The 14,998-nt window shown below is 38.0% G+C and overlaps 1 protein-coding gene across 2 annotated transcripts in view; it reads left to right on the top strand.

Annotated features, from left to right (window-relative positions):
• The window catches only part of LOC129697975 (endothelin receptor type B-like), a 31,483-nt gene extending 20,686 nt beyond the window's left edge, over positions 1–10,797 (top strand). For both annotated transcript variants that reach the window (XM_055636777.1, XM_055636778.1), the window contains 3 exons: positions 2,772–2,905; positions 4,767–4,875; positions 9,948–10,797. In XM_055636777.1, coding sequence (XP_055492752.1) covers positions 2,772–2,905; positions 4,767–4,875; positions 9,948–10,100 — 396 coding nt within the window. In that variant the 3' untranslated portion in view covers positions 10,101–10,797. The remainder of the gene's footprint in view (positions 1–2,771; positions 2,906–4,766; positions 4,876–9,947) is intronic.
• Positions 10,798–14,998: the final 4,201 nt, after the last annotated feature.

Genomic DNA, 14,998 nt, shown 5'->3' with positions numbered 1-14,998 from the left:
CCAACACCATTCATTCAATCCATTCTCTCCATCCACACCGTCCACCTAGTCTGTCTTTCTTCCTCTTGCCTTTTCTCCCTCTTGCTCTCTTTTTATCTTTCTTGTCTCTGCTTATATCTATCACTCTGCCTCTCACAGTATCCCTTTCTGTACCCCTGCTTTCTCTCTTTCTCTCAATATCTTTTTCATCTGGCTTCAATCTCTCGCACCTTGTCTCTTTCTTCCGCTCGCCTTTTTTCAGTGGTCAATTCTCTGTTTTTCTCCCTCCACCAACACCTTCCATTCCCTGCTCTCCTGGGCATCTCTCTTGGCACTTCTCTTTTTGCTTTCTTCTTAGTGATACTTCTACTTCCTGTTTGCTGCTTTTGATCTCTGGACATGAATTCATGATCCGAGAACATGAATAATGAGAACTTGCAACTATTATTGGTGTTTCTGTTCCCTCGGGTGGTGGTAGCAGGAGCCAAGATTAATGTCCTGGGGCAAAGCTGGGAATGAGGAGAAGGAATAATTTCCCATCTGAGCACTGAGGATGGAGACAGGTCTATGTGAAATAGGAGACAGTTTGTATTTATGCCAACTCTTAAAAAGTCCTGCGCTTTCACAGGCGTTGAAGCTTGTCCCAATATATTAAGGACAGAAGATCTGAAATAGTGGTAAATGCAGATTCTACAGCAACTTTAAAAGGGGAATTGGATAAGTACTTGAGGAGAAAACAATTGTGGCTACTTGGAAGAAAGTTGTGGGAAGTGGGACTGACTGGAATATCTGTGAAAGAGTCAGCACAAATTAATGGTTGAGTATTACACTTGTGCTGATCTAATCTATAACCCCCTGGCTGGGCTGTTTCTACATTTGGTTCTTGGTTCTTGGTTTCTTGGTCCTCCAAAATATTCCAAATTGAATTTAAACTGGAGGTGGCACATCCATATAGACCTATAGCTATTTCTTCACATATGTGCCCATGTATACGCACAGGCTCCCAGCTTGTTCCCCAGCACACACTGTAGACTTTAGCTGCTGGGCTCCGTGTGCATGAATCAAGTGTAAAATTCATTGAAATGAGCTCTACAAAACTGTCGGTAACAAAGAGAAGCTTTCATTTATTTAATTTTGATTCGATTTAATATTTTAACGATCTTAATAACAGTAAAACAAAATAATTTATAGAACTTTTAATGGTCATTAAATTGAGGAAACTTGACAACTACCTAAGCTGGCAATGGGCTTTTTCAGCTGAAAAGGGTTACCAAATGAGTTTTCAGGATGTGGCCTTTTGCAGTTCATCCATGTGGGTTGTTTTTATTATTCAAGGCCCTGCCAACTCTATTTGGCTTTAGCGCCATCCGGGCCATTGAGGTAAGCATTTTGGATTCACGAACATTAGTTCATGGGATTAGGAAAAGCAAACAGTAAGCGATGCATTTGGGAAAATTCAGATCAATGGTTCTTCTTTACATAATGCTATTCCCAGTTAGACAGTTAAAATGAGGGTGGACAAAGACTGTTGAAATCAAAGCTGAAAGCTATGAAACCTATGTTAAATCAGTATTAGAGAAAAACATATATTTGGTGAATTAGAAATGTTAAGCATTGAGTACTTTTGTAAGAGAAATACAACTTTTTAAGAACATAATGTTTACAAGTTGATTACCACTGTCATGTAAACAAGCATACATTAGCTCCCTTTTGTGCAAACAATGGAAGCAATTTAATCCTGTTACAGTCAAACTGTTTTATCAGACCATTCGGCTACACTGGAATCTAATATTGAATAACATGGAGTCTGTACTTGAAAACATAAGTGGTAATAATCAATTATCTCTCACAACCTCCAAAGCTTTATTTTTAGATCTCAGTTCACTTACAGATATTAATCCAATTGCATTGAACATTACCAACAGGTTTCCTAATACTGTTCCCAATATTTATTTGCACTTCAAAGGGAAGCACACATTCTATTTTGTTAAAATGGTGCAGAATTTAATTCTGTTCCTATCAGCATAAACCTAAATATCGCAGTGCAGAAGAATGTTCACGAACACACAACTACTTTGCCAAGAAATGTTCCACCTAAATCAAGATCAGATGGAATTTGCCAATTTAATCTATGTCCTATGGTTTAGTTGATTATCACCCAACAAAGTGTAGGCTGTTTAGACAGAATGAAGTAGACTATTGGGTGCATCGCAAATCGCCATCATTTATATCTGATCTAACAGAATCTCAAACCACAGAAGTACATAGATTGTACCAGGACCAGCTCTTCAGCTGTTTTATCTTGTGTATCTTAAGATCTCTGTTTTTTTTTCTGTGCCTTGTCCTTTTTACATTTCTGCATTACCATACATTTGCATGACTTCCTTTTTAAAAAAAACATCTAAAACATTCAAGTACATTTTCATTGTATTTTTACAAAACTCACCTTCCAGTAGCAGAGTGCCCAGAGGTGTCTGATAATGATTTGTGCACGACTACATCACTTACTTGATATGACCAGTTAACAGAATTCTACACATGATTTTTCAAAAAAACCCATGTTTAGAAATCCATGAAAAACACATTTTGCTAAATTCCTTACACCAATAGAAGAATGCAAGGTAAATATTGAATGCTTGCCATTGTATAACTGAAGTTGAAGGAGTTTATTCAACTGCATTCACCTAAGAGTTGTATCTCTCAATGTATGTTATCATCAAAGTGTCTTTGAAGACGTATCTTGCCTCTCCTTCAGTGATCAATTGAATAACATTCTGATCATTCACTTGCAGAGACGGGAGGTGGCAAAGACAGTGTTCTGCCTAGTGCTTGTTTTTGCCCTCTGTTGGCTTCCACTACATCTTAGCAGGATTTTAATGAAGGTTTTCTACAATGAAAATGATCCCAACAGATGTGAACTATTGAGGTAAGACTGAACACAGTGCAAAATTGTCAGGTTACCAAAAGAGGGCAGTGTACATAGCATTTATCAGAGAAATAGAATCTGAAGCAAATTAGGATTAAAATGTAGGATTATATAAACACAACAATTATGAATGATATTTTCCTAGTGAGAAGATGTGGCTTCATTTGTCACCATGTTGGGCATTCCAGGGGGGAATGGTAGAAAGAGAATGGAACAAAGTGAATCCAAAGGTACACAAAAATGTTGGAGAAACTCAGCGGGTGCAGCAGCATCTATGGAGCGAAGGAAATAGGCAATGTTTCGGGCCAAAACCCTTCTTCAGACCTTGGCCACAAAATGAGCTGATAAAACTTCATCATGACTGTCATTCAAAGATAAGCTAAATTTAAGCAAGCCTTTCAAAAGACTTAATTACAATATATAAATGCACCAAAATTATACATTTCTAAATGAACTAATAACTTCTTTAGTCTCTTTCAATATTATTTACGATGGCAAGGTGTAGCAAGTGTAACGAGTAAGAAATGGAATTGCTCTATCCGGGACATATGACAATAAAACACTCTTGACTCTTGAGCATGTGGTATAAATATTTGTGGTGGGTTATTCATCCTCCTTATCAAAGTCCAGCAACAAATCTCAGTTAGTAAAATTACTGCCAGCAGCTAAGTAAATCTTTTGAGACATTAGTGCTGGTATGGGGGACACTGATATTTTGTAGATAATTACTTTCCCTTGGAATCAATAGAAAATAATAAGATGTAGCTCATGGATAAATATATACAAATTACATAATACTCATATCGTAGCAATGCACACTCATGATTAGCAGCAATAGTTTCTCGAATGATTGTGCTAGATTTAGGAATAGCATTGAAATTCCAAAAGATAGAATGTAACCAAGAGCGGAGACCTCAGGTGTTGAGATCTCCATTGGACAGCCTTGAATCTAGAAGATAAATTGTGTGATGGGAGGCATTTAAAACTCCCAATATATATGCAAACGATGCCAGGCTTATAGCTTTTAATCAGCTTATATCTATTGTGTCTATCGTTCTCTGTGTTTGGCAGCCAAGTTATGCTCCAACTGAGATGTTTATTAGAGAACTTCCCCTGAGCTTTAAGCGTATATTGGGTTTATAAACCCATTGATTTTTGACCTAAAACATTCACAACCTTTTGTCAAAGTAAAGCCAGGAACGAATGAGTGGGAAAATACTTTAATTTATGTAGTACCTAACACAACCCCTACAGGATGCATCAGACACTTTGAAATGTAAGCATGGATCTAATGCAAGAGGGTTTTAACACTCAAAATAATAACACTCCCCCTTTACATACACAATCCCCTTGCCCGATCCTATTTATACCCTTAAGAAACTGCACCGTCTGTAAAAGGGAATAATCAAGTATGTGAACATAAAGGTTCACTTGGTTGTATTGTAAGCATAGAATGTACCCAGTACTTTGGCCAATGTTCCAATGCAGGTCAACTCCACTTGCTACTTGAGAGACCTTACCATGAATTGGACCTTAGCTTGAAATAAGGACATTTGAAGGATAATGAAATAGCAATAAAGTATCTTATCCAGTCCCAAGAACATGATGAGAAGCTCTACAATCACCAATTCATTCTTTGTGCCAGTCATGCATATGTTAATATTAAGAAATATAATAAAGTGATTTGTTATCTTAATACATACTAAACCTAAGAAGATACATATACATTTAATTTAAGGTTTGTGATTAATTGTGATTTGTGAGTGAGTAAATTGACAATGAGTGCTTGAAATGTTGATTGCATGATTAAATATTCGAACACTATAAGTAACCATTTTAATAATTCTGCATTGTTTTCCAGTTTCCTCCTGGTGATGAACTACATTGGCATCAATATGGCTTCCCTCAATTCCTGCATCAATCCTATTGCACTCTACTTTGTCAGCAAGAGGTTCAAGAACTGCTTTCAGGTAGCAGCATAGTTGTTTTGAAGATCTGCGTGCATCCTAAACATTTACTGTTTGATTCCACGTGATAGATCTTAAGACTAAAATGTTAAGACATTTAACATTGTTCAAATAGCAAGCTAATCAAAATCAATATGTGTGAGCCTATTAATGGTACTTTTTAGCTAATGTATTTTGAAATGAATCTCACAAGGACTTTTGTACTTTTCATAGTCGATATGTCAGAATAACGAAGAAGGCCAATTTTCATTTTCTTGACTTGGGATGGAACTGGTTCAAAACTTAGCTAAATGAACAAAACCAAATAGCACTTAATTGTCTAGGCTGAGTTTAAATGTATAATAATTTGCTGAGTTGGGGGCAGATTCAAACAAGTGCAGAGCTTGTGGGAGAGAAAGATTGTGTCAGTGATAATTAAAGTAACAGGGCAACTAAAAGACAATGGTCCAATTGTCTGTAGGTCCATAAACTCACCAAGCTCCTGCAGGCTATCCCAAATGCATCCCTTCCTCAAGGCTATGATTCCAGGCAATTAGACCACATAAATAATGGGGAACTGCAATATTGCACACAAAAAATAAAGATATCTCTCTGTTCAATGTCCCTTTAAGCTGAGTTGGTGACAAGTGTGAATGTTTGGCTCTCACTGCCATTTCAGCTTACATAATAATAGGCTTGCATTGAAGCATGACTCCATGGAGGGGCAGCCACATTTGTTGACAAAGCTAACCAACCACTATTGTACCACAGCACTAACTTTCCGCTGCATTTTCAGCTGTTTGTGCAGTGATAGCTGATATTTAGTATCGATCACATCTTCCTATCTCCACCTCTTTCCATCTTCTGTAGAGACTGCTCTCTCTACAACTTGTTTCGCTCATCCTTTCCCACCCAAACCACCCCCTCCCCAGGTACATTTCCCAGTAACTGCAGGAGACGTAACACTTGTCCCTACCTCTTCCCTCGCCTCCATCCATGGACTGCAGCAGCCTTTCTAGGTGAGAGAGGTTCACGTGTTTTTTCCTTATCCACTGCATCCAGTCTCCCAATGTGGACTCCTGTATATCTGCGAGACCAAGCGTAGACTCACCAACTGTATCGCTGAACACTTGCACTTGACCTACTGGATCTCGCAGTTGTTAACCATTTTAACTCCCCTTTCCATTCCCACATTGAAATTTCTGTCTAGCTTTTGTCTCAACCATCTGCCAACCCCCCCCCCCCCCCCCTTCACCTGTGTTGACCTATTGCCTGCCATGTTTTGTACTGCCTCTCACCTTTTTCAGCTTTCTAGTCTGAAGATGCATCTCAACCTGAAATATCACCTATCCCTGTTACTCCAGTGCTTTGTGTCATCTGACATTAAAACTGCTCTCTTTCTCTCTCTCCCCTCTTTCTGAGTGTTTTCCGCATTTTCTGTTATTGTCTCAGATTTTCCGCATCCGCATTTTTTGGGGATTAGATTATCTCTATAAATGCTGCCTAACTTGTTTGTTCTTTCACTTATTCTGTTTACATATTCTGTTGTGCTGCAGCAAACAAGAATTTAATTGTCCTATCTGTGACACATGACAATCAAACTCTCTTGAGTTGACTCACTCTAGCTCCCTCCCTGTATACCTTCTCCAGACAGATTACCTGTGATTAATGAGCCTTCAATACCCTTTCGCAACCACGACTAATTCAGTCTCTCTTTGCCTCACCCTATTGCAGAACATTTCTTTATTCTTTCCACTGTTCCAACTCCCCTCCCCCCTTCTCTGCAACTTAAAGCATGCTTGTTGCCTGAGATTTCCCAGCACTGATAAAAGCCCATTGACATGAAACATTGTTTAGGTGTAGGTTTAATATTGAAGTACAGTGAAAAGCTTTGCTTTGCATGCTATCCATTCAGTTCAGATAATTCCATACATAAAATACAACCAAGGCAAACTCAAGTACAATAGGTATTTTTGGAACAACTAGAAATGTTGCTAGATTTAAAGGAAGAAAAAATATTTGAAAGAGTAGGGTGATTGTATTGGATGATAGATCGTCCTCTGGGACCTGCATGCAAACAGTCGCCATGATGTCTGCTTCTCTCTTCATAGATGCTGCATGCCAGTATTTTTGCTTGGTGCATCATTCATGACCGTAGTGGGATGTTACCTCTCTAGACATCTATAGTATAATTGCTAATGGTTCATTATCAGACCTGATTTATTCCACGAACTATATAGGCAGCCATGTGCTGATGTCTCTTTTGAGAGATCAAGGATAATCTTAAATGCCTTTAATACATAAACATGCCTTTTGTAGCAGATGCCACATCAACACGGTTATCAGGAAGGTGATGCAGGTAGAAGGGGATATTGGAAAAGGTTTAACTGGGGACACCGTGCCGTCTAGTCCCATTTCATCATAGATGGTTCCCTTAACTATGTCCAGTTCTTTATCAGTTGTTGTAGAATTGATCAAATGGATGTTCAATAAGCTTGTTACTGAAGTCAACCCAAATGCTGTTTTATTAGAAGCTCCACAAAGCATTGCCGTTTTATTGGAATTATGTTGTAAGATAACTAAACCAGTTATGTAACTTATTGCTACTGTTTAGTTTGACATTTTTTCTCCTTTTAATAAACCTGATTTGGAGAATTATAATCTACGTCCCATTGTCTGACCATTATTATTCTTCAAACATCTAACTATGAGAACAGGAGAAGTAATCAGTTTGCAATAACTGGGGTATTATGCCTGACCTTGTGTTTTCTAGTGTTATTCGAATGTCATCCAATTCAAATCACTTTTGTGAAATAAGAACATTAAAAAAATCAGAGAAAAATTAGGTCCCTTGGCCCCTCAGGTTTACCATTCAGTAGAAGCATGGCTGATTTACAGTCCTCATTTCATTTATGTCAATTTCCTGACATTTCATAAAATATATCTACCTCCTTTGTAAATACCTCCAATATTCCAACCTCAATAATCCTTAAAGATTTACCATCCTCTCTGAGAACATCAGGGGTAGTCTTAAAATTAAGTAGAATAAGATAAATTAACATATTATAATACAAATCTGATTTCAGCAATTATTTGAAAATATTGAAATATTGCAGGATGTAATGAATGATTTCAGAGTACTACTTTGGACAATAGCAAGCTAAAGATAACTGAAGGCCCTTGTTTAGAATCGCAACCTATAATGAGTTTGATATTCTCAATGAGACAGACTCCTGCTACCAGAAGGGCTTTCCATGAATGTTCATCGATGATTCCTGGATGAGTCATGTGTGTAGGTGGTGAGCAAGGACAACACTGAATTTGGTTGCGAGTCCCTCCCCAAAAATCAATGAATGCAAGGGTTGTAGAATGCCTTTCACAAGAGACTAAAAATTAAAAGTGCAACAGACTTTTTTTTCTTTCCATTGAACGGTTATTTGCAAACTACCATCATTTGTTAGTTTAAATGCTGATGTTGGAGTTTTGTTAACCTGTTTCATCACTGATGTTCCAGTTAGATCCACAATATAATTTACATGTTCTAGAAATTCACCTTCAATTATAATATCAAATTGAGCCTTCAGATATTTGGCTGTAGTGGTTAAGTTACTAGGTAGATAAATGCTGGAGAAACTCAGCGGGTGAGGCAGCATCTATGGAGTGAAAGAAATAGGTGTGGTTTCATGATGAAACGTCGCCTATTTCCTTCGCTCCATAGAAGCTGCTTCACCCGCTGAGTTTCTCCAGCATTTTTGTCCACCTTTGATTTTCCAGCATCTGCAGTTCCTTCTTAAACAATGGTACTAGTTACTAGGTTACTAGTATCGAAAAGCCTGGACGATCTTTCCAGGAATATGTGGATTGAAATCCCACCACAAAAGCTGGAAGTTTAAATCCAAGCAAATAACATTTGGAATGAAAAGCTTGTATCAATAATGTCGATCGTGACATTAGTGAATTATTATTTTATTATTTTAGTTCACCTATGTTCTTCAGAGAAGGACAACTGCAATCCTCACCTGGTCTCGTATGTAGTCCCAAGCCCATGAATGTTTTCTGAAATCACCTGCAAAGTACTGGTACTTAGTTAAAATAATAATTGGGGATGAACTATAGATGCTAACCTTGCCAATAATGTTTCCATCCCATCCCATGAAATAGCAGTTATGCATAGACTTAAAGAAATTCAACCTGCTTTATTTTGCATGCAAATAATTGGTTAAACAATGCATGTAGCTGGAATTCCCTGGAACACTGGTGATGAAACATCAGGTGACCCTATTAAATTGCTTAATTACATGAACCATATTCTAATGTTATGACTGGAATTGATTTGTAACCTGCAATAAAGAAATTATTATATGAAATTGGCAATAAAATGCATCTCTAAAAACCAAGCAAATTGTTTGTCATAATTATAGTTCCTCTGCCACACCAGCAAATGTTTCTATAGGCATAATTACAGCGAGTGTAAGGAATAGTAAACAGTGAAAGTCATTAATTCCTAAATTGGTATTTTTACAGCTAACCCAACCGTTATTTAATTACATTTTAACTAGTTATGTCAATAATAATTATTGCAATCTGTGGGGTTAAACAGATTGAGCACAAGGAACTGATTTATTTTTGATTCTTGATATTTGCGGATATATTAATATTGACATTGGGAAAATAAAAGGGTTAGATAAACTGAGTTATTCGTACAAACAATCATCACAGGCACAATGATCTATTTCTGATGCAACAATGCATGGTCTTCCCTGAAAGGGAATTTTCTGTTTTATTACATTTCATGAAACTGTGTTGGGGGAAAAAACATGTTGTTGTCTTCTCAGCTGAATGCCACATAAGTGGGTCAGGCACAGTAGGACATGAGAACGGATTAAGATACGGCAACTAAAAAGTACCAATAGAAAATTGAACAATACTTGCTGATTCTTTGCTCCAATTGTTTCAGAGATTTGAATGTTCAAAAGTTCTGGCCCTTGGCCTTTCCCGAGTAAAATTATATGACTACTTGTTCACTTAGCTGCTCTCTTGGTTTTCTCATGTATATAACATGATAGGAATTACAAAATGTTCTTTGTTACATACAGTCCTGCCTCTGCTGCTGGTTCCAGAGGAAGACAATGATGCACGTGTTGCCCTTGGATGAGAAGCAATCCTGCATCAAATGGAAGCCAAATGGCATCGATCACGGACTGGACCACAGCAATTCACGTTCCAGTAATAAATATAGTTCATCATAATTCACATTCCATGCAACCATCTCAAGGAAGAATGCTGATTCTTCCTGATACTGGGCAGAAAAGTGTTATCAAGGAAAGAAAAACATCCACATTGCAAATTGTATTCCCTCTGCAACAATATGGCTGATATGGATATGCATTCCAAATACATGTTTTGCTTAAGGAACTGCCATCTGGAATATCACTCATGATTATTAAGCATTCGCTGCAACTTGAGAAACATCCAAATTAGGAATAACGTTTGAACAGACCCATTGACTGGGGAAACCATTGTTGAGGCACTTGAAGGGTCTGACTCTGCACTTTCCAGTCACCAAAATACACTTGGTTCTTAATTGAATCCACTTCAAAACATATTACTGATCAATGAGCCTGAGATGACAAGCTTTCAATTAATAAATGTTACATGTGCGGAAATGGCTTGCAGTGTATGGCTTGCAACTCATAGGTTATACCTGATAGAAAAGAGATTCTCAAATTTTCAAATTTAGTGCTTTAAAGTGGACCTTGGGCCGGACCCATGCCCTTTTCACTTTATCTGCATCTTAGTCATATAACTGGTGTAGGTGATAAAGAAATGCTGTTACTCCTCCACTGGTGTACATCATTCTTAAAGAGGCATATGATCTTATTAATTTGAATAGCAAACATTTTAACTCACATTCTCAACCAATAAAATATTCACAATTGTTCAACACCTGTAATGTATGTATTTTATTCCATGGTAAGATTCTGTAATGATGATATTAATGCAATGTCCTGCTTGAGCAGATATAGATTGAGTTGTTTTCTTGGATGAGTACTCTATTGTTTGCCCATCCTTATTTAGTGCTAAACTATTTGGTAGTAGGGTGGAAATTCACCATTTATAGAGAAATTGTAAATGAGAATATAACAGTGTTTTAGATTTCACAATGAATAGCAAAGGAAAATTGCCACTGAGATGCCTTTCAATATTTTCACTTAACTATATCTCCTTATAACGCCACATTATTTTTGTATTTACAATTATTGTGACCATTTCATCACAAACAAGCTTGAAACTAGAACTTCATAAAGCTTCATTTACATTCACAATGTTTAAGAAGGAACTGCAGATTCTGGAAAATCGAAGGTAGACAAAAATGCTGGCGAAACCCAGCGGGTGAGGCAGCAACTATGGAGCGAAGGAAATCATTTTATATATATTTTTACGTTCGGGGGGGGGAGAGGTTAGAGTGAGAAAGGGGGGTGGAGAAGTTGTGGCGGTTGATGTCATTCACAATGTCATATTGTCAGCAAATTGGAACACAACATTGTATCTGTTGAAAGGAACTGCAGATACTGGTTCACACCAAAGATAGACACAAAATGCTGGAGGAATTCAGTGGGACAAATTGCTGGAGTAACTCAGCGGGAGTTCTGTGACCTTTTGGCTAGAAGGTCTAGAGATGCTGCCTGTCTCGCTGTTACTCCAGCATTTTGTGTTGATCTTATTGTATTGTATGTGTTTTTAGAATGTGCATTTAATTCCAAAGTTTTGCAGTATTGTTTTGTTAAAATATCAAATGTATATTTTTTACAAAAAGTCATTTCAAAATACAAAATGATTCAACATTGGCACCAGTGTTATGATGAAAACCTAGGTACCTTCCATATTTCTTGTACATATAGTTTATATGGCACTCCATGTTTTCCTTGATTAATTTGGCTACAGTGCAGTTCTGAACATAAATTGCCTTGGCCACAGTTTGTGAGTTGTGGCAACTATTTCTGTTTTATATATATAAATATATATAAATGTTAAAATCAAATATGTAATAAAACAAATGAATGCTCCAGATTCCAATGTTACAGTGTTTTAATTCTATCCTGTATACGTCTTATAATCAATTCCTGTTTATTGCACACTGTTGCATTTTCTTTCTTATGCATTTAATGCAATTTAAATGTGAATGTTATTACAAAATATTACAAAATAAATTACAATTGATCCGTTAATTCTTTGCAAAAGGCTGGTACTTTCCTTCTTCACTGAACTTATCTAGTCAATATTATTTTCCATTTCACTCCACAACATTGGATCATTTGACTAAAGCTTAACCAAGTTGTCAAGAAATCGGCATTGATAAAGAAAAAAAAATAGCAGACAACTTTTGTAAAGAGAAAATATAAATCCAAGGTGGATGGAAAATTATGGTTTTGTTATTGTTATTTCCAATTTTCTTAGATGCAAATATCTCTCTGAGAGAATTTCAAAGCCATTTAAGGAGCTGTGAATTGAATTGAATTGAATAACTTTTATTAGTCAAATATGTATACATTCAAGGAATTTGCCTTGGTGCTTTGCTCGCAGGTAACAACACGATATACAGTAGACAATTAAAAATGAAACATTGCCCCAAAATAAGAGGCCTTAATTATAAATGGAAATTTCCCATAAGGCTTTGTTAATTAGCTGCTTGCATCAGTCATTTTTAGACTCCCGTTAAACCCAATGTGGGATGTTAATATGGGCCTAAAAAAAAGACAAAGTGCTGGAGTAACACCTAAAGAAGGTTCCTGATCTGAACTGTCACCTATCCATGGTCTCCAGAGATGCTGCTTGACCCACTGAGCTACTCCAGCGCTTTGTATCTTTTTTTTTGTAAACCAGAATTTGCAGTTCCCTGTTTCTTAATATTGATCTACCTGCTTTAGTGTAGTTTAGTTTAGAGATACAGCACGGAAACAGGTCCTTTGGCCCACTGAATCCACTCCGACCAGCGATCTCCACACATTAACACCATCCTACACATACTAGAGACAATTTCCACTCGTACCAAGCCAATTAACCAACAAACTTGCACGTCTTTGGAGTGTGGGAGGAAACTGAAGATATCTGAGAAAACCCATGCGGTAATGGGGAGAATAGAAACATATAAAATAGGTGCAGGAGTAGGCCATTCGGCCCTTCGAGCCTGCACCGCCATTCAATATGATCATGGCTGATCATCCAACTCAGTATCCTGTATCTGCCTTCTCTCCATACCCCCTGATCCCTTTAGCCACAAGGGCCACATCTAACTCCCTCTTAAATATAGCCAATGAACTGGCCTCAACTACCTTCTGTGGCAGAGAATTCCAGAGATTCACCACTCTCTGTGTGAAAAATGTTTTTCTCATCTCGGTCCTAAAAGATTTCCCCCTTATCCTTAAACTGTGACCCCTTGTTCTGGACTTCCCCAACATCAGGAACAATCTTCCTGCATCTAGCCTGCTCAACCCCTTAAGAATTTAGTAAGTTTCTATAAGATTCCCCCTCACTGTACAAACTGTACATACAGTTGCACATACAGACAGGACCCGTGGCCGGGATCAAACCCGGGTCTCTGGCGCTGCAAGCACTGTAAGGTAGCAACTCTACCACTGTGTCACTGAGCTGCCACTTTAGGACCAGTGGCCATCAGGAGCAAGGAGCAGAGTGTGGCTGTTGGAAAAACGTTATCTTCTTTAGGAGCATTCCTCCTTCTGGATTGATAGAAACATTTTTTTAAATTATAGCAACTTATGTTTTGGTAATGGCCACCAAACTAATATGGGACAAGGTATGCAAACATCCATTTAATAAGTTATACTCCACTGACATTTCTCCAAGGGCTCATTGGCTGTATTAAGTGGGGAAAACAATTAATGTGCCTGATTTACGTTCAGAGGCTGATGTTTATGCAAATTGTGTACCTGACCTGAACTTGAGAAACATCACCTCACATGCTGCTTGCTAACTATTCACAGAACGCCTTTTCTTCTTTTTCTGTCAAACCAATATTTTTCTATGAAATCAGATTGCACAAGACCACATTTTTTAATTGTAAGCAAACCAATTTCTGTATTATGAAAGAAAATCAAAGACTTCCAATGTGGATTACACAATCAGTGATTTTTATTCTGAGCATCAGGCACATAAGGAAACTAGAGAATGCAAGAGCTTCCAAAACTTCAATATATGTATGAACTGCTTCTGGGATACTTAGATCACTTATGTGATCTGCGTCACTATTTCAGACTTATGGGCCTGTCCCACTTGGCGATTTTTAGGCAACTGCCAGCGACTGTCATAGTCGTAGTTCGTTGCCACATATTCGCAGGTGGTAGCAGGTCGCAGAAGAACTGGCGACAACCTACGTCATCCTGGCGACAACCTATGACAGCACCTACTTCAGGAGAGGTCAAGCTATGCTCATTGGCGTCAAACCCACTGTCGCCGAAAAATTTTCAACATGTTGAAAATTTAGCGGCGACCAGAAAGACGCTTTGACTTTTTGCGCAACTGAGGAGTCTACTCCCGGCGACCACCAGCGAACATGCGTGGACAAACTAGTCACCTGCAGTTACCTAAAAAATTGCCTAAGTGGGACAGACCCATTAGGCTTTCAAAAGGCTCATGAAGCATTCCTCTGATCAAAGTAAAGGAGCTGCATATGAATGCTACTAGTGACTCGCTCTGGGTAGCTCCCTTTTACTTGATCTTCCAACTCTTTTTGTTGAACCCATCATGCTACAAGAATCTCACTATCTTCACTTGCCTTACAACTCAACAAGCTCATCATCTTCATTTGCCTTCCACCCTCAACAAGCTCACTATCTTCACTCGCCTTCCACCTAATCTGATGCAACACAATCCTCATTGAACTCAAGCTGATATCCCTAGTACGCAACACTCCCAACACCCAAATCAGCAGCTCCCTATCCCTTTGGATGATCAATAACCATCATGATCAATGAACGATACACCTTGCCATCAAAATCATCAATAATAATTACCTTCCTGCCGACCCACCAGGCCCTCTCTCTATAAACATGGTTTGATGCCCACCCCTTCCTCTACATCTGTCCTCGACTCTGGACTTACCTAATTTCCTAGACATGCTGCATTGATG

Source organism: Leucoraja erinacea, chromosome 6 (genome assembly GCF_028641065.1).
Source record: "Leucoraja erinacea ecotype New England chromosome 6, Leri_hhj_1, whole genome shotgun sequence".
Classification (NCBI taxonomy): domain Eukaryota; kingdom Metazoa; phylum Chordata; class Chondrichthyes; order Rajiformes; family Rajidae; genus Leucoraja; species Leucoraja erinaceus.
This window is presented reverse-complemented; position numbering and strand designations above follow the sequence as displayed.